The 19,179-nt window shown below is 45.7% G+C and overlaps 2 protein-coding genes across 3 annotated transcripts; both read left to right on the top strand.

Moving 5' to 3' along the window:
* Positions 1-4,825, top strand: rerglb (RERG/RAS-like b). The gene is made up of 5 exons (XM_047042606.1): positions 1-258; positions 1,037-1,093; positions 1,886-1,959; positions 2,555-2,703; positions 3,599-4,825. The coding sequence occupies exons 1-5, from the start codon at positions 207-209 to the stop codon at positions 3,882-3,884; spliced, it is 618 nt and encodes a 205-aa protein (XP_046898562.1). The 5' UTR covers positions 1-206; the 3' UTR covers positions 3,885-4,825.
* Positions 2,622-18,708, top strand: stk33 (serine/threonine kinase 33). Of its 2 annotated transcripts, none has more exons than XM_047042605.1 (15): positions 2,622-2,703; positions 6,094-6,262; positions 9,040-9,102; positions 11,358-11,497; positions 12,073-12,186; positions 12,355-12,459; positions 12,610-12,748; positions 14,707-14,792; positions 15,419-15,506; positions 15,615-15,690; positions 15,868-15,980; positions 16,082-16,167; positions 16,280-16,594; positions 16,882-16,974; positions 17,519-18,708. In XM_047042605.1, the coding sequence occupies exons 4-15, from the start codon at positions 11,417-11,419 to the stop codon at positions 17,810-17,812; spliced, it is 1,590 nt and encodes a 529-aa protein (XP_046898561.1). In that variant the 5' UTR covers positions 2,622-2,703; positions 6,094-6,262; positions 9,040-9,102; positions 11,358-11,416; the 3' UTR covers positions 17,813-18,708. The 2 variants fall into 2 exon arrangements, with proteins under 2 accessions (XP_046898561.1, XP_046898560.1); XM_047042604.1 differs by having other exon boundaries at positions 16,876-16,974.
* The last annotated feature ends 471 nt before the right edge of the window (positions 18,709-19,179 follow it).

The raw sequence follows: 19,179 nt of genomic DNA, 5'->3' as shown, positions 1-19,179 counted from the left end.
GAGCAGAGCTCACATGCACACTGTACATGAGACATTGTAGTAGCACAGGATAGAGAGAGAGAGAGAGAGAGAGAGAGAGAGAGAGAGAGAGAGAGAGAGAGAGAGAGAGGGAGAGAGAGAGAGACAGGGAGGTGCTGCATTCATTCTATGTCAGATAACCAGGGCGTTTAGGTACTGTAGTCATTTTTAACAACATACTTGCTGACATGAATGACATCAAGCTGGCTCTGTTGGGCAGCGAGGGGGCTGGGAAATCAGGTGAGTACATTATGTGTCTGTACAACACTGTTTGTGTGAAGTTCAATAATGATTAGGTGTTGCTGAAACTCACACGGCCTTTCATATCTTTACTTCTGATATAAGTTAATTGTAGTAGTAGTATATGTCATTAACAATACTATCAAATTGTCTACTGTTTGCCTTACACATTGTCCCTGAAGTTAGTTCCTAAATTGTGTCAGAATGTTTTCGGAGTGTAACTGTGGCGTAAGGATGTGGTTGCCACAATTATATGGTGAGGCTTCGCAGACAGGAAATCAAGATTGATGTTTGTAACATGTGGCTAATTGATGAGGTATTATTTTTCTTGTAAAGCAGGGAAAAACATGATCCCTGAGGCTAACCGGAACATTTCAACCAAGGTTCCTTGGGTTTAGAAATTAAGAAACATGTAGCAGTGGAGCTAACTTTTCCTTGTGCAGGGAAAAAGGAGGTAAAATAGAGAACTATGGAAGAGATTACTTTACACAGAGCCTGTGTTCCCAGTCTACCAAATACTGACAAGTGTTCAGGGGAAATAAATGCACAGAAAGGTTATTTCAGGAACTCATGAGGGGAAGTATCTTACCTATTCAGTACAGCAGCCAGCTGTTTGCACTTTAAAACCTAAGCCCTTGCTTTTAGTTACTGAAAGCCATCAGTGTCACAGCAAAACGATGCAATGGGCTGTATACTAACTAGTTTCTTGTAGGGAATAGTTTCTTGTAGGGAATTCATAAAGCTGTACTTATCACCTCCTCTGTTTCTCTCTGTTTAGCCGTTCTGGTGAGGTTCTTGACAAAACGCTTTATTGGAGAGTATGCGTCCAATGCCAGTAAGTACACATATTCCTCACACATTTACAGTGGGACGGCTGTGTTTTCACAGAACAGTCACAGTCCTATTTACTGCGTACCGGGCCTAAACTCCTCAGTGTGTGCACGGCAACAGCTTGGCTGCTGGCCTTATGACAATGATGTCAACAAAAGTGAGCGCTAAACTTTCCTGTATGTAGGACTCATAAGAGTGTACATGAACTGATACACACACAAAGTATATCGTCAGAGAAATGTAACTTCACCTACATGTTGAATAGACCCAACAGGAAATGTATGTATTTAGAAATCAGTTGGTCACGTGTGTGAATGTAGAGAAAGTGTTAATGTACACGTGTCTAAGAACGATGGCATGTGTTTCTCAGAAAGTAGGCCTATCTTCTTATAGCTGAATGACATCATTGAGATCAACACGTCATTGTTTGTCTAACATGCTGAAGAATGACAGTCTTTAATGTTAGAGTTTACATTGGGGTACATGATTTCAGACCTTTCCACTCTTGGATTACTCGCTAAAATGAATTAACTCTCCATAGAACAGTTGTGCAGTAGATTTGAGCTTACTGTAATCAGTGCTCTAAAGACTTACTAAACCAATCATGTTGTGGTATACATCGCATACTTGTCTGACATATTTTCCAAGGATAAAACTCAGGGTGCATTTTTAGCTGTCTATATAATACATACATTTCTAGTTACCTATCTCTGTGTTTATGAGACAACGTTTGATCCAGCATTCATAACATGTGTTTTGTATCATAAGCCATCTACCTAAACCTGTTTTGTTGCAGATTCTTTGTACCGTAAAAGGCTGTCCATTGAGGGAAGACAGTTAAACTTAGAAGTCTTTGATCCATGTTCACAGGTAATTACTCATATCTTCAGTTAATGGCTTGTACTTGTGTCCACTGTAGCAGTGCACATGCATGTTCTCTCAGATGGTTCCATACTTTAGTGTTATGACATTTAAGATCTTCCCCTGTTTCTTGGAACACAGTTGTACACAAAGATGAGCCTTTGAAAGCTGAGACTCGGTCTTGAGCATGTTTAGAACACATAGTTGTTCCACGTAGCAGCCCTAACCTCCAAGTTATTGTTTCATTGGGATTCCTGAGACGTGGTAACAGGATATCCATTGTCCTCATGTAAAATCTTTTAGGGTGTGATCGGTGCTCTGCTATCTATTTGTTTTCTCTCTTGTCCCACTCTTCTTTTCTTCAACAAAAGGTGAGAAACCTGTGAAAAGGTGTTTCCCTACCTCTTCTGAAATGTATGATATCTGAGAATCTTCAACGGGTCTTTTCTTCTAAATACAGTTCTCACATGACTCCACATTATTTCCACTCCTCTGTAAAGGGTGAGGCTCGATTTGATTCTGTTTTCAGCCTAGTCAGGTAGGACATTTGAGAACGCTCGTGTTTGACCTGGTGCTCCCTGACTGTGTCACCTTGCTGTGTCAGAGTGGAGAGAGCAGATGTATCCTGGAGGAACCTGTGGAGTGGGCCGATGGCTTTGTGGTGGTGTACGACATCAGCGACCGCACATCCTTCCTTAATGCTAAAAACATCCTACGTCAGATCAAAGAGGCCCGTGAGGAGGGCTGTAAGGGGTGAGTGACTGAATCCTGGAGACCTGGGAATTGACACCAATCAGAGGAGAGGGTCGGGTGATTGCGTGGGTCCCATTCCAGGACTCAACTTTTAAGGATATATTTCAGGGTGTGGATCAGACTCCATACAGCATGACCCATTTTTATGGTACATGTTGAAAAAAACTGAACAAGTTGAAATGAGCAGAGGAAGCAGCTTCCTGGCCTGTGGTGAAAATGTTGCCTTTTTTACCCCTTGATAAACACACTGTATTTTGTTAGATTTACTGCCTCAGGGCTCAGCTGAGTTAATTATGTGAGTAAATGAATTCTTACGCTCAATTGAATTCGTCCCGGAACGACTTGTATCCAATTTTCTCATTGGCGTTAATTAAAAAAGGATAAAATATTAGAAGGACAGGGGGATTCAGCTGGACATGTATTAAATGTTTCATGCTATTTTCAGCCTGTGTGACTGTGCGGACGTGTAAGTCGGGTGGCTGGAGAGAATGAGAACTATCACGCATGGCTCACAACGGGATGTGGGTGGTCAGTCTTTGGTCCTGTGTCGTTCCTCCACTCTAACTAGACTAGGATGGTCTAACACTCCATAAAAAACTCCTGATGTAAAGCAGACATCATCTCACACTGTATATGAGAGCTCTAGAAATGTCTGGATTCCATCAACTCAACATGACTTCACCAATGCCGTTGCATGACTTACAGTACTTGCTTTGTTTTTCCTTTGATATGGCATGCTGTTGAACAATAAACACCTTATAACAGGCTGATTCATTTGGAAAATCTTCAAAGGAACAGAATTCCTTTTCACCAACTCTCACACCTTTAGCCATGAGTACGTTGTGGTGACTGCTAATGTGAAGGTTGTGACCCATGGTGTGCTTGGTTGGGACAGGGAGGTGGACATCCCTATCTGCTTGGTGGGGAACAAGCAGGACCTGTGCCATACCCGCCAAGTGTTTGAAGAGGAGGCGCGCGCCCTGGCCCAAGAGTACCGATGTTACTTCCAGGAAGTGTCGGCTGCTGAAGACTATGTGGATATCTCTAACCTCTTCACCAAGCTCATCCGCCACGTGATGGAGTACCTGAAATACCGCGCAGACCGCCGACGTTACAGCGGCTCCAAGTCAATGGCCAAGCTCATCAATAACGTCTTTGGCAAGAGGAGGAAGTCTGTCTGAGCTCAGGGTGGGGTGGAGTGGATCTTCAGCTGGGTGTGGGATGGATGGGAGTAACATCTGTGATAGGATGACATAAGCTTGACTGTGTCTTTCGGATGATTTGACCACAGAGGACAGAATCAGGAGTTCAATAACATTATATATATTATACGTTTATCATCTGACGACAAGATATCAGTTATTTAATTCGTTTTGATGATCTTGTCTTTGATTCTTCTCAATCTTATGCAGAATGGAAGTCTCTCTAGTGCATTATTATACAATGCAATTCCCAAACAATTTGAAGAAAAGGTTGGGCAACAAAAGTTTTTATTTTATTTTAGGACTTATATATCTCTGGCAGGACATTTGAAATTAAATTTAAGGAATGGGTTTGCTCTGAAGTTTAAATGTACATTTCACTGCTCAAAGAGGGCGGGAACAAGGAAAGAATTATGGCTAAATTGCCTTACTTACTTTTGACATTTGACATTAAAAGATATCCCTTTGAATTTATGCTGTGGCTGTATAACATTGCCTGTTTTTCCTTTTCTGTCAAAATGGGTGAAATTGCTTTTTTGTGAAAAATTTCTTCAGCAGCAATATCTAGGCCCATTTGTTACATAAAAATAATAGTTGTTTGCATTAACCTATTATGCAGATATCTCAACATAATGTGAGTATATATTACATATATTACAGAATTTACATATAATCTATAAAACAGGAGGCATACATAGTTTTTGTTTTAGTCTTAGTGTTAGTATATAATTGCACTTACAAAAGATACGAGTGTGTCTGGAGTATTGAATGTATTATTCTGTCATAATATGTAGCCAACTCAATATATTCATTGTTAAATCTGGTAAAAGGGGTATGGAACATACATATGGAATCTACCGCTTCTGTGTCTTGGAAAATATATGAAAAGAAGGCACAACAGCATGCATTAATAAAACTACTCCAACAAAAAGTAGATTCCTGTAGTCTTTCCTTCTTTGGACATGTTCAGTTCCTTGTGAAACAGAAGATTGTAAGCATGCCATCATTGCTTATGAACTACACTGAGCTGACTGTTTGTTTGAAAGCTCAGCAATCGCATCTGGTGATAATTATCTTTGCACAAAAAGCTCGATTAAATTCAGCTTGTCTTAATAAACTGAATAATAAACTATAGTTTCAGAATGTTGCAGCAAAGTGCGGGTTCCACTGCATGTCTGTTCAAAAATTGCATTCCTAAGTTTGGAATGCTTTATATTTCGACTCAATTCTCAATACACAATTACATACTTAAATGTTACATGTAAATTGAATTTCAATAAATAGATCATATTGAAACACTTAATGTTGTTAAACAGAAACTGCAATAGATATGCTTTAAAATGCAAAGTAAAGTTTACAATTGACCATCTTTAGAAGTGGCACAGAGCCATCTCTGTAAAACCTTTGAAGTAGAAGGGCACAAGCTTTTGAATCTAGACAAATTATATACTGGTGTACAATTAGCTATGGCAAACATGCTGCCAATCTCTTCGGAGATGTTATGAACTCATCTTTTATAATCGTAAAACAAATTATAGGCCAAACATTAAAGTAGTTTTGTCAATCCCAGTAGGCTAAATGTAATTTACAGGATAAGGTTAATAATTAGAAATAGGAAGCCTGGACATCCATGTGTGCATTACTAGCATGAGATGCAAGTCAATATTCTACTTTTGTATATTTAAGATTCTTATATGTATGCCTCTTCCTGCCACAGTAAAATCATTGTTTGTGTGAACTTGGTGATACAGCTGATTCTGATTCTGAATGGCTGATTCTGATCCATTCCTATACGAAGTATAGCAGCATCATCTTAGTCCACTAGATGGAGACTAATTACCACTGTTAAAGTTTTGACTTCAGAAAACATTAAAAGAACACGATTACGATAGAGGCATGCTAATAATGTGTTACATATGTTGTTTTCATCTAACTGTAAATGAAAAGACCATCAAGGCTATTGAATAATTCTTAGTTAATTTAAAGGCCTGCACCAATAACACAATATATACATACAATGATAAGAAAATACAACTGACTGATAATCATAAAAAAATTATAAAACCTTATCTTGACTAACGAGATGACTAAATGTAATTTAGAACAGATGACTTGCATACATTTCAATAAAAAATTGAATCATTTTTCATTGAATCATTTTTCATTGCGACTATTTGTCCCTGTTCAGGTCCCGTAGGTAGCCCATCAACTTCTCATCGGTGCATCACACTGGAAAAGTTTGAAGACACAAGTGGATGGCTCATGCGGTACGTAGCTACAATCCCTGATTCCTGGCACATTCCTTGGATGACCACAACAAAGAGCTCCACCGATACGCAGTGCAAATTGAAAATACGGTAAATTACTCTCAATATACTCTTTTATTTGGTTTGTTGGTTGCCATTAAAATGATCTTGTTAGCTAGCCATCAAGAGCTAGCTTTATGAAGGCAACTTCGTACAGTTGTTGCCATGGCAACACACGCTAAAGTTTCGTTCAAGAAACTGTACTGTACATCAGGTGCTAGCGACCTAATTTGCCGATATTTGCATGCAAGCTAACATGCTTAATTAATAACTCCTGGCCTCATTCTGCATTTGGCTGAAAAATATTCTAAAAGTATGACCAAATGATTTCTCTAAATGTTATTATGCGTGCTTGTACAAGCCAGCTGAGTAATGCTAGTTCAACTAACTGTAGCTAAAATATTATCATAAACTGACTTAATCTCAGAAAATAATCAGAATAGCCAAATACCCCGGTGTAGACGCCATTTAATCAGCTGTTCTTCAGCTTGGGGTACAACGAACGCTTGAAACATCACTGAGCAATGAAACACCTAGTTATTACTATGCAGGTTCCATGCCAGATAAATATATTTAGTTGGAACAGGTCAGAGGAAGTTAATTACTGCTTGTATGGTTAAAATAATGTGTTTCAAGCACCTGAGAATGGCTTCTCTTGCCATATTGGTTTTCTTGGTTTCGAATGAATCTGTCTAGCTGATTGGTTTGTGATTTTATTTAAAATCAACTAAGAATATCAGGCTACAGTGGTCTATCGTCTATCAGCTTTAACATGGATCTTATAGCATTTGTATTGTTGATAAATCCACCAAAAATCTCATCATGCACTGCTACAACTAGGCTATGTATTAATCTATGTATTAATATTAACATTACTATGATATGTTGTGTCTGAGGGCCCTTACAGGCAGACAGTCCAGAGTCTGTGACACAGTAGGCTATAAGACAGAAGCCCAGTTCTAATGTCTAGTTTAATGAAATGCACCAACATGATATTAGACACCCTTTGATACGATCACCATCCTTGCGGGTGAGTATATCCCCCTGAAGTCTTCAGAAAGCCAACTAATTAATTTCCATTTTGTTCTCATCCTTTGATTCCGATTGCGTGGATAGTTCTAGGCCTTTTTTTCTGAAGATGATTTGCTGTCACAAGGGTATCGGGAGTATAAACTTTGCTATTAGGCCTATGCCAACTCTAGTCTGCAATTTAGAAACCCTTCTTTGCAGATATTTACACTCTTAGATGTGTCTCAGTGGTATGAAGAGACCACTGGAAAAATGTGCAGCTTTGCTGTTTTGAATATATATTTTTAAGATGTCTGCTGTTGGTTCCAGAGGCTTGGGTAATAACTTGATTAGCCAATGTCCTGATTAAACCAATGAGAGATGCTTTTTGAATTTGTTGAGCCTTATCTCCTAGCAACATGTGGAGTCCTCTGAGTAGGCGAGGCAACTTGATCTTTTGCTTCCCTTCAGCAAAGCATGTTCCTCTAGCCTGTGGACACTTATCAGACATGACCTAAGAAGACAAAGACAATGGTGTGAGGGCTCTCTGAGTGGCATGTTTACAGGGGTACTGATAGGGGTTGAACAGAGGAGAAACTAAAAAGGCACCTTCAAAAACTCTCAAGTGTCCATTAGTTAGGTCGTACAGTACAGTACTGTACTGTACAGTAGATATGGGTGTAAGGACATAGGCCTGAATAAGATGTCTTAATTTTGATCTTGCAGCACAGATGAGCAGACTGAACATTCAGACCCACAGTTCAAGGCTAAACCATTTTTTTTTTTTTTATGTTTACGCTGAACCCCTCCAGTCGTTAAATACAATTGAAAACTCAAACTCAGATGGACTTTGTAGAATCTTTTTCCAGTTAATGTTACTCATCCTGTAATTTAGTGGAATGAACGCCCTGGTATTTTCATTCCAGACGTGCTGTGTGAGTCTTCCCTCATCAGGTAATGTAATTCCATGCTTCATTAGGACTGCAGAGTTTATCATTTGTCATCAAAGCCAGCTGTCAATAAATAATTAAGTCTCAGATGAGGAGAATGAAATATTTTACCAAGAAGGATGACTGTCTACTTTCTGTGTCGTCAACATACAGAACAGGTCGAATTGCGAGTGAAAAGGGAAAAGCTACGAGTGGAAGGGAGAGAATAACAATTCTATTTAGGCCCGGAATTATCTTTGTGTGTCCAGGCATCATTACGGTGTCACATTTAATTTGCATTCCAAGCTGAAACACCACATCTCTCTCCCAGTCACGGGAAACAATAAGCATTTCCGTCCACAAACAATCAGTAAATAAAGACTAATGGGCTTCTGACAGAATGGTGGAGGGATGAGGACCCAGAGGGATGGATGGCTGACATTCTATCTGCCATAATTAGCCTACTTTCTACTGAGATCTGGTGGGTGTGGGGAAGCTTATGGTTCCTGGCTGGCGGACGAGCGTTGATGTGTTTATTCTACAGGAGTGCGTGTCCACGAGTGTGGAGGCACGGTATGTTTGGGTTTGGAAAACGTGTGACGCGTTGCTGTCGTTTCAGTGGTAACCTGTTCACACAACCTTTTACACGGCAAATAGGCTACACTACTAGCGTTATACACACACTTAAATGATAAATTGTCATTGCATGTTACAATGGTATGCAGAAAACGTGTTAGGCAAACCCTGCCTTGGGCTAATCATGCTCCAGGATGACCTTCTGCCAATGTCTACTGGGTTATGCAATGTGTACTTAAGGTATAGCCTAGGTAACCAGTAGTCTGTGATGATTCCATGCTCATTATAATATCATGAGCATTATTTTGTGTGCAGGTCTGATGAGAAACTCTTACAAGCAGTAACTAAAATGGACCCTTTTGGGGCAGCCACAACTTGGTAAGTACAGTATGCGATTCCGTCTTGTCAATTTGTCACTGTACATGGGTTTCATTTTGCCTGTCGCAGGTGCAAGTGCGCTAGAGCAGGAGGTTAGGGGCTGTTGACAGATGTAGTTTGCCTAACTCGCACAGTCCAAAGCCTATGTCTTCTAAGCTGCATGAATGCCAATACTGTTACAGTGAGCTGTAGATTAATTTGAAGTGCAGTCATGCCTCTTCTGCATATACCATTCGTCATGCTAATTCACATTTTAATTAATGTCCGTCAAGCCCTATGGTTAAAGCAATATTCACAGGCTTGACTACCCCATTACTTACGAGCCTTAATACTGACTAATACATGTAGCTATATCATCCTTAATTTTCCAGATTCCACAGCATGCTTGATGATTCTGATATTCAGGAAGTTTTGATAATTAAATCCAGTGACATTTCTTTCTCATTGGTGTGTTATGAAAGCTCTCTCCATTGAACTTAGCTCCTCAATGCAGCAAAGCAGTACATTCCGTCAAACAAATCTATTAGTTTAAGTGACATTGGCCCAGGTTATAGAATTCATTACAGGGATGTGCTCCTTCTAGAGACCAACCCATTTTGGAACTGGTTAGTCTCTCAAACGACGTGTTCGATTCTGTCGTTTAATGCCATAACAAACCTACGGTTTAAAACAGTCCAGCACTGGTGGTAGGATTAGTCGTGACCTATTTGGAGGCCAGACATCTCTCCCTGACATGACCCTGATATCCCATTTCCTCCACACTGGGCTGGGGCTGAACCCCCATGGGTGCTGGAGCCAAGGCCAGGGGCTGCCCTCCTCCCCGGGGCCCCGTCAGAGCAGCGGGGCCCCGGGCCCTGACACACACACATCACTCTTCTCCCCTCCAACTCGCCCACGAATCAACTGTGACTGAGGTGATTGGAATTTCCAGTGGCTGTCACAATCGTTTTGATGAACAAATAGACAGGGGGATCATGTGGGAGACAGGCCTGTTATGAGAACTGTGTCTGGGAGAAGATAATGCAGCAGAGTGAAGAGGTTAAAGACACCGCTTCCTCGTTAATAATTAATTGCTGTCCGTGTGGCGGATCCACTCCACTGCTCCCAGTCATCACTCGATAATTGCTTTACATTTAATTTGGCTTTAGATTGTGTGTTTTTTTGGGGTCTTCAAGCCTGGTTAATTGTGCTTTAAGTTAGGCAAATGTGTACTCAAGACTGGTTTGGTAGGAAACCAATGGAAGTATTGTGATTTTGATTGTGAACAGAGAACAGATGCATGATGGTGATGGTGTCTCGTCATACTATATTATTTATGTTTCTTTGTGTAGCCTAGAATATTGTTTGGTTTTGTTCTATGATTCATCAGAGTTGTAAGCCTAATTTCTATCACAAGAAGTTGATTCTGACTAGGCCAAATCACAAACTCCATAATGTTGATTAGACTTTTTGTTCATTTTGTCCTAACATTATTACTTGCCCAGAGAGTCACCTTTTCTGCTTTCCTTCTACCTTTTATACTGTAGCCTATTTTGAAATGTAGCCAAAATAGCTCTTAACTTGGCGTGTCAATGCCGCCGTTTCTCACTGGTTATCAGCCCCTTGTTCTGGGAAGACCCCATCCCATCAGCATCAATATCAGAACGCCGTTCTATTTTACATAAACATATCACAAGGCTGGAAAGCCACCCAGTTAATGATCCTCCTCCTAATGACTTCCTTCAGCATGCAGGCAGCCCTGGCTTCTCCTCTGTCAGCGGTTCCCTCTTATCACCTTTCAGCCAACTTTCTAAACGAGGGCTGCCAGGTGTTGTGTCTCTCCTCTGCTCCACGCTGGGCTCCTTGGGGCAGCTTGCCCCTGGGTGGTTGAACAGTCGGGGCGCAAGGAGCCCAGTTACCTTCAGCTGCACGCCTGTCGCCAGGGTGACCGTGCCAGGCCACCTACTGAGGTGCCTGTCCGCCTGATTGGCTGTCCTCCCCGGGAGTTCACCTGGCCTTGATTAGCCATTCAGCTTGGCACGGCCCCCGGTAAATCCCCCGCACCTGATGGAACGGAGCAAAGTCGCCCGTGCAACCATGACCCCTAGCCTCCATTTATGTGCTTGGGAAAAAGATCACGCTTTCCTTACAAGAGGACATCCTGTCCCGGAAAGGAAAACTCACTGTGTTTGTGATTGGGTGCAGGGATCTCCGACTGCAGCTCCTCCCATGCCGCCCCCCCTGACCCCCCCGCGTGTGATTCCCACCCTCCCCAGATGTCCAGGCCCCTCACCCTGAGACGGCCCAGGCAGATGTAGGTGGAGCCGGCGTCAGCATGGCGTCTCTGTGGAGCCGGGGGAGCAGCGCCGAGAGGAAGGTGCCCCACACCCGCCTGGAGGAGGAGGCCGAGATCCAGGTACACAGCCCAGCCTCTGCCCCACGCCGGGCAGACCCCCGGCCACACCCACACACACACACACACAGAGAGAGAGAGAGTCACAACTGACCTCTATAGCACACCCTCATCTGCACTAGAGGAGGATCACACTCCACTTTGCTCCTGATTGCCCCCCTCCCCCCCCCAGCCCCCTCCCCCCTTTCTCTTGGGGGCTAAACTGCTCTCTTTGCCAAACCTGCAGCAGCCATTGCTCAGCCTTGCATGCGCAGAGATAATGATCAAGTTAATTAGACCTGAGATTGAATGAACTGCGGCAGCAACTTAATCATTTGTAACTTGATTAGAAATACTATATTCCGCGGCTCTAGAGACCGGGAAACTTTCCCTTTTTTGAGTGCTTGAAAATTAAGATCCACTTCAGGATTCAGGTCTTCGGTTAATGTTCCGTCGGGGACAAAAAATATATAACCCCCAACTCAAACAGTCGGGTCGGAGAACATGCTGGTAGTACTGGACACATCCCAGCCACCACTGTGGATTCCAAGCCAATGTGAATTGCCTGTCTCTTAATGGCTTCTCTGTTATTCCCATAGAGAATATTCTCATTTGGGAGGAAATTGGGTAAAGGGAGTTTCGGGGTCGTCTGTGAAGCCACCCATATTGATACGAGGAAGAAATGGGCTATTAAGAAGGTGAACAAAGAGAAGGTGAGTGCATTAGGGTCTCCCCTGGGCTTTGAGTCGGCCGCTGTGGTGAAAAAAGACACTCTAAAGTCAGTCTAAAGTCAGACAAACACGGTAACAGCAGCCGTCGACCGTAGTATCTCTGCCGTACACCCTACACCTCACGCTGTTTTTATATTTCCCTCCTTGCAGGCTGGGAGTTCGGGTGTCAAGCTGCTGGAAAGAGAGGTCAGCATACTCAAACGTGTTAACCATGCTCACATCATCCATCTCGAGGAAGTCTTTGAAACACCCAAGGTAAGGCTCCACCGTCCTATTCACTACCCAGCCAAACAAACAGGACTTTTGCCACTATGGCAACAGTAGCCACACGCGGCTGGCGAATAGGAGAGCAGGTCCACGTGGAGGGCGACGTGCCGCCGGCTGAGTGCGCGTGCCGTGTTTCAGAGGATGTACCTGGTGATGGAGCTGTGCGAGGGCGGCGAGCTGAAGGAGCTCCTGCAGAAGAGCAGGCGCTTCAGCGAGGAGGAGAGCCGCCATGTCATCAGGAGCCTGGCTGAGGCCATCGTCTACCTGCACAAAAAGGGTACCGCCTCCGCCCGCCACGCACCGCACACGTAGGAGACAAACCTCCACTCGAACGCCCAACGTCAGAGAACGTTTTTGTTTTTGGTTGACACTTTTGGGTTCCCGCGGCCAAACGTATAAACGGATATAAGGGGCACGAACGCACACAATGCTGTAATTATGCCGACCTTATTACCCGCCGCCGTGGAGCAACAATGTGTTGTGAGCCAATTGTGTGCGGAGAGAATGTGCAAATTGGCGATATCACAGTGTCATCATTCTCACAGTCAAATTGCTTTGCCCTCGTTGACGCCTGATAATCAGTGAGATGATACCACATTATGGTTCTCAGTCATTATAGAACCTGGCTTATTCTAATAATGAGATCATAATGAGCACGTGCCAGGCAAAAAGTGAACCCCTTTTAATTGAGTCTGAGGGGTTTATCTGAAGAAGCTGTGGTCCCTCCCCCTCCCCCTCCCCCCCCCCCCCCCCCCCCCCCCTTCCTGATGGTGAAATATCTAGTTAGAGGTAATTTAGGACATTGCCTGGCAATGAGACACCATTACATGGGACTAATGACTCATTTACAAAGAGCTGGAGAGGAATACTGATTAATAGGTGTGTTTTCACACTAAAAGTCCCTCAGCGTTGGTGTGCCTTACGTCTGGAGTGGCTAATGATACCGGCGTGGAGGTGTCAGCCGGGACTCTCTCTTACAGGTAGTGCCCGTAGCGTTTGGAGCAGTCAAGGTAACGCCGAGCGTAAACTTGCATTAACCTCCTCCCGCAGTCAGAATGATGAGTGGTCTGTCACAGCATCCCGTGTCCATAATTCATTTAACATGGCGTGATTTGTTTTTGCTCCCACGGAATATTTCTGTCAAATGAATACGACCTGATTTTGTGATTCAGGCTTTTCTTTATTGTCCACGTTCTTTTGTCACCAGGAAGACAGAGAGCCGGCAAATATCCCACTCCAAACCTCATTACACACAATCATGTGCAATAGCACCATTTTGTTCTTTTTTCCCCCCAAATAAAATACCGTTAGGAAATGGACTAGATTTGTGCAGTACGACTGCTGACCTATTGTATCTGTGTCACATAGATATACATCTGTTTTTATAGAAGTCTGGTTTACCATTTGTAGATCGGCGCACTGCCAACCTTAGTGTCCACCATCATAGTTTCTTGTCAAACTGAAATGAGACAGTTTCGAAACAGTAACTTTACTCACTCCCTTTACTTGGGATGTTGATGAATAGCTTAATTCTCACTTGATTTGTCGCTGAACATCCACAATGTGTACAGTATATCAAAAGGAATCAGCTTTGTAGCAAACATACAGACATCACATATTTCCAGTAAAGGTCCATCTGAAGGAGGTACAAGCTTCCATCTGCATCAACATTACAGAAGAAGAACCAGTATGGTAGAAGGTTAGCCTCTTCCAAACTCTCCAAAAGAATCACTTAAACAGCCTTGAACTCTAAGACTCCAGAGAGCAGGACTCCTCAGAATCGAATATGTGCTGCTGTGACACTTTATTTTCCATCCCATCAAGTCAATCTATCTCCAACATCTCATCTAACCTCAAACTCTCTCAATCGTCCTCCGAATCTCACCATCCTCTCTACACATCTCCTGTAATGACCACTGGTACTTGGTGGCTCACCATTTTTAACAGAAGGCTGCTATCTGTCATAGGCATGTTTTCATTTAGCAAGGCTTTGGCCTTTTTGCCAGAGGATAAATTAGCTGTTTTTGAACAGACCTAGCGTCGTCAGCCTGGCAAAACTCCTTCGCTAAATCAACTTCATTTCCCAGCGGAATGCCCCAGAACTGATTAAGGTCATGGCGGGGGTCACCTGTTGAAAGTGACTCATTGTCCAGATTTAGCTTTTGAGCCACTTTCAACATCCTCGCCATATTCTCCTCCACAAATACATCGCATTCACGCCGTTTTCCTTTTCAGACATTGTGCACCGGGACCTGAAACTGGAGAACATTTTAGTGAAGACTTATCACCATGGTAGCGATAATGACACGATCAGCATCAAGGTGAGACCGGGGCACAGACAACAGAAGCTCTCTCCTCTGCCGTTTCTCCTCCGTGCTCTTCAGGAGGAGAGACTCCTGGTGGGTCTCTCTGTCGCTCCCACCATTGTCTCTCCCCCCCCCCACACACACACACACCCTCTGGCAATGGTTTTAAATGCTACCTCATTATGACAGCCCCCCCGATGGCGCCTGCTTTATATCACGCCTCACAAAGAGGAAATCAAGAGCATCTTTTAAGACAAAGAACCGCCCTGGCCCAGCATGTCGTGTGCATTGACAGAGCGCCAACCGAAGCAGACACATGTAACGCAGGCTAAAACAAGGCAGGGCTGCCGCGTAAATCTCTTTCGAACACGCGCACGCACACACGAAAGAAAAAACGGTGTTGTCCTGGCGCAGTATAAAAGGCTTTTCTCTGGCTGGAGGTGGTCATCTGTCCTGGGTGTTTTCTCCTGTTGTGTTTATACCACCTGCTGTGGACTAAGGGGGACCCCACAGCCTACAGACTCATGCTAGCTATTCATCCCACTGAGAAAGCCTAGGGGGTGCGTTTAAGCTAAGCATGAAATCCAGTAAGTAAAAAATGGCTGGGATTAGTTTCACGTAACCATTGGTTCTCTTCTCAGGTGACAGACTTTGGGTTGTCGGTGAAGAAAGGTGGCGTTGGCAGTGAGAACATGCTGAAAGCCACCTGTGGGACACCTATCTACATGGGTACGGCACACACACACACACACACACACTTCTCTACCCTCGGCCTCCAGTAGGTCCTTGTGTTCCAGGGGTGTGTGTATGAGTGTAGGAGTCTCTGCTGCGTTTCAGCTCCGGAGGTGATTAACGCTCATGAGTACAGCCAGCAGTGTGACATGTGGAGCATCGGAGTCATCATGTACATGTTGTAAGGACAACACACACACACACACACACACACACACACACACACACACACACACACACACACACACACACAGCTTTCCTCATCCTCCACGGGCCAGAACGCGCGGCGTGTGTTTGGAGGCAGCGTGTGTGTGACGGTGTGTGTGTGTGTGTGTGTGTGTGCGCTCGCTTCCCACAGGCTGTGCGGGGAGCCCCCGTTCATGTCCAGCAGTGAGGACAGCCTGTTTGAGATGATCAAGAAGGGAGAGCTCACCTTCGCCGGGCCTGTCTGGGAGGCTGTCAGCGACGCAGGTGACGCGCCCCCCCCACGCCCCCGTTCCCTCCCTGCCCCGTCTCGAGCCCGCGCGCGCTTTCATTGTCCACCAACCTTGTTCACGTTTCCATCCCGACAGCAAAGAAGGTGTTGCGTTGCTTGCTAAAAGTCGACCCCGCCCACCGCATTACGGCCAATGAGCTGTTGGATAACCCCTGGATCACGGTAAGGACATGACCCTGGTCCACGATCGAAGGCTGCTACTGTAAAGGTAGAATCGTGATCCCAAATTAGCAGTGGGCTGTCATGGACGGGATACTGTCCATCTCTCTCTCAGGGTGACCCCAGCACCCCGACCACGCCCACCAACGTGCTGGAGATGATGCGCCTGTTCCGGGAGGACCCTGAGGGGGCGGAGGAGGCCGAGGGGGCCGTGGAGGGGGCCGCGGAGGAGGAGGAGGAAGCGACGGAGGTGCTGAGCCAGCTCTCCCTGAGCCTCAGCAGGGACAGCCGGACCCTGGAGCCCCGGGCCCAGGCGGAGAGCCTGGCCAGGGTGTCGTCGGCGAGCAGCGACGGCAAGAGCGTCGCCGAGCACAGCCTGGAGGGAGACACAGACAGCAGCAGCAGCAAGCCCCCCACCCCCACCAAACAGGTACCTCACACACACACACACACATACACTGTGGCATGTGATCTGCCGTCCTCCCCCGTTTCCCCCCCCCCCCCCACAGCTCAATTAGCCAACGTGACAATGAGCTTGCCCTTGACTAACAACTAGCCCACTGTGTCCTACTGTAAGTACGCTTACTTTTAAGTGCTGCGTTATCAGCCCCGAGGTTCAGCCGGGATCCATTATTTAGGGTCATTCAAGCCAGGTCCACGTCTCTCATGTCCCCCCCTGTCACCCCCCCCCTGGGTGTTATCCTGCCGCAGAGACAGAAGAAGAAGGCGGCCTCTTCCTCCTCCAGTGGAACGCGGCTGAACGGGTCTGCAGGGAAGATCTGTCACCTGCTCTGCCCCTCTACCTCACAGGTTAGATGTCAAGAAATGGACAGACCCCTCTCGCACAGCCGTCACACTGCCAGTACTACCACACAGCCGTCACACTGCCAGTACCACCACACAGCCGTCACACTGCCAGTACTACCACACAGCCGTCACACTGCCAGTACCACCACACAGCCGTCACACTGCCAGTACTACCACACAGCCGTCACACTGCCAGTACCACCACACAGCCGTCACACTGCCAGTACCACCACACAGCCGTCACACTGCCAGTACCACCACACAGCCGTCACACTGCCAGTACCACCACACGTGACGTAACAGGCCACCGTCGCGTCTCCAGCCAAAACCGTAAACGCGTGTCGTTTGTTTCCGTAGAAACGCTCTGTTGTTTTCAGTCGTGGTCGCAGGGGACGATGTGTTATATTCAGTCACCACTAGATGGAGCCATATTAACTCACCAGACTCGCCGAGCGAGAACCCTTACCCGAACTTAGCAGGAACGTGTGAGGACGGTGACGTGTGTGTGTGTGTCTCTGAGGTGAACGTGAGTACCGTGTCCACGCAGTCCCATGCAGGTGGCGTGCAGCGCTCCAGGCAGTCCAGTGCAACTCACCTCAGCCTGCAGGAGCAGAGGGACACCTGCGCCTCCCCAGCGGGGCCCTCTCCCAAAGCAGCGCCCGGCCCGGGGAAGGCCCGCAAGCCCAAATCGCCCGCCCCACACGCCCCTCGGCCCGGGAACTGCTCCCCTCGGCCGCCCGGCAAGCCCAGGCCCAAGAAGAGCCCCCAGGCCCCGGCAGCCCAGTGCTCAGCCCCAGGCCCGGAGACGCCACGTGCCAAAGGAGCTGACCCCTGTGCGTAGTGTTCCCCCCGGGGGGGGGGTGGCGGGACTGCTGGATGCATGACCGCCTGGCAGTTAGGCATGAACCCCCCCTCCTCCCCCCTTCCCCCCCACACGCACACACCCTCCCCCAGCCTTAACATACCTCTAGCCATGGACCGACTTGGTCTCACGCTCACGTAAACACAGATGCAGTCTTACACAACATCCAGCAGGCAGATGAGGGAGATTTGAGATGAGGTTGTCGGTCAACGTCGTCAGTGGCATCCACTCAAATGTATCGAAGGGGGTTCTAGTGTTTCAGGGGGGATCAGTCGAGCCAAGGTCATGTTTGACCCTCGCAATATTCAACAGTGTAGCATCTGATATGCTACGACTCCAAACAGTCTACCAAGGGGCGTGACTGATGTCTGCCTTCCAGGATGCCTTGTCATGTTAATCAGCCTCCCCGAATGTACTGTGTTGCTGTGTCCTATCACACACACTGGAAGTCTTATGGAGTTATTTGAAAGTACGCTTATTAAAAGTATATGAGAAACTTGAAGGGTGTGTTGATATCTCGTATTTATTCCATTGGGCATCCCAAAAATATTTATAGTGGTATACAGGGTTCTCTAGTTATCTGGTTCTTATATGTATTGCAAAAATATACTTCTGTAGTCCCTTATGTATCCTTCTGGACCCATTTGTTAAGTCATATTTCCAGATTGATTTCACAAAGGAATGATTAAAAAAAACATGGCACCTTGCAACTGGTTAGATGTCCAAAGTTCTTCAGTGTGAAAAAGGCCTCAGTAGATCTGTATTGCTAGCATGTCTGCTGTTCTCTGTGCTGTTCTGAAGATGATTGCCAAACATCATGAAAGGAAACACTGCTGTGCAGAAATGTCATTGTTTTGTGTTCAATAAACAATCCAATTCGGTTTCCTCCGTCTTACTTTTACTTAACTGTAATTTGACAAACCGAGAGCAGCTGACAGACTCAAACCAACATTACCATACGACTTCAACGGGGTTTCTTTCATCATGGCTTTTCTCTCGCGTGTGTGTGTGTGTGTGTGTTTGTGTGTCCCATCCGTCTTGACCTCTCAATCCCTAACCACCTTCAGATATGCACTTTACCCAATTCTGTGTCAACCCAGAGAGCAGGGGCCTCGGCCTGGTTGCGCGGCCCTCCAAATGCAGGGGGATTGGGACTGAGTGCGACCATGGCTCTAATCTTGTTTTGGAGGCCATTGAAGGCAGCAGGAGCTCCTTTGAGGGCTCTGCCATTCAAGCACAGGTCTTTCTGCTGTCGGGAGAATAATCCCCCAGCATAGATACAACATTGAAGTCGTCATGCAGAACCCAGCGAGGCGGGGTTTCACATCCACCACATTTGCATCTTG

The sequence above is a fragment of the Hypomesus transpacificus genome, chromosome 19 (assembly GCF_021917145.1).
Source record: "Hypomesus transpacificus isolate Combined female chromosome 19, fHypTra1, whole genome shotgun sequence".
Classification (NCBI taxonomy): Eukaryota; Metazoa; Chordata; class Actinopteri; order Osmeriformes; family Osmeridae; genus Hypomesus; species Hypomesus transpacificus.
This window is presented reverse-complemented; position numbering and strand designations above follow the sequence as displayed.

What these genes read in the sequence shown, in the direction of transcription:
- rerglb (XM_047042606.1), top strand. Translation starts at nt 207, where the DNA reads ATGAATGACATCAAGCTGGCTCTGTTGGGCAGCGAGGGGGCTGGGAAA. An exon ending in TCTTTGATCCATGTTCACAG is followed by an intron (nt 1,960 to 2,554) that starts GTAATTACTCAT and finishes TTGCTGTGTCAG; the next exon opens with AGTGGAGAGAGCAGATGTAT. An exon ending in CGTGAGGAGGGCTGTAAGGG is followed by an intron (nt 2,704 to 3,598) that starts GTGAGTGACTGA and finishes TGGTTGGGACAG; the next exon opens with GGAGGTGGACATCCCTATCT.
- stk33 (XM_047042604.1), top strand. Translation starts at nt 11,417, where the DNA reads ATGGCGTCTCTGTGGAGCCGGGGGAGCAGCGCCGAGAGGAAGGTGCCC. An exon ending in AGGAGGAGGCCGAGATCCAG is followed by an intron (nt 11,498 to 12,072) that starts GTACACAGCCCA and finishes TTATTCCCATAG; the next exon opens with AGAATATTCTCATTTGGGAG. An exon ending in TCTGCCCCTCTACCTCACAG is followed by an intron (nt 16,975 to 17,518) that starts GTTAGATGTCAA and finishes GTGTCCACGCAG; the next exon opens with TCCCATGCAGGTGGCGTGCA.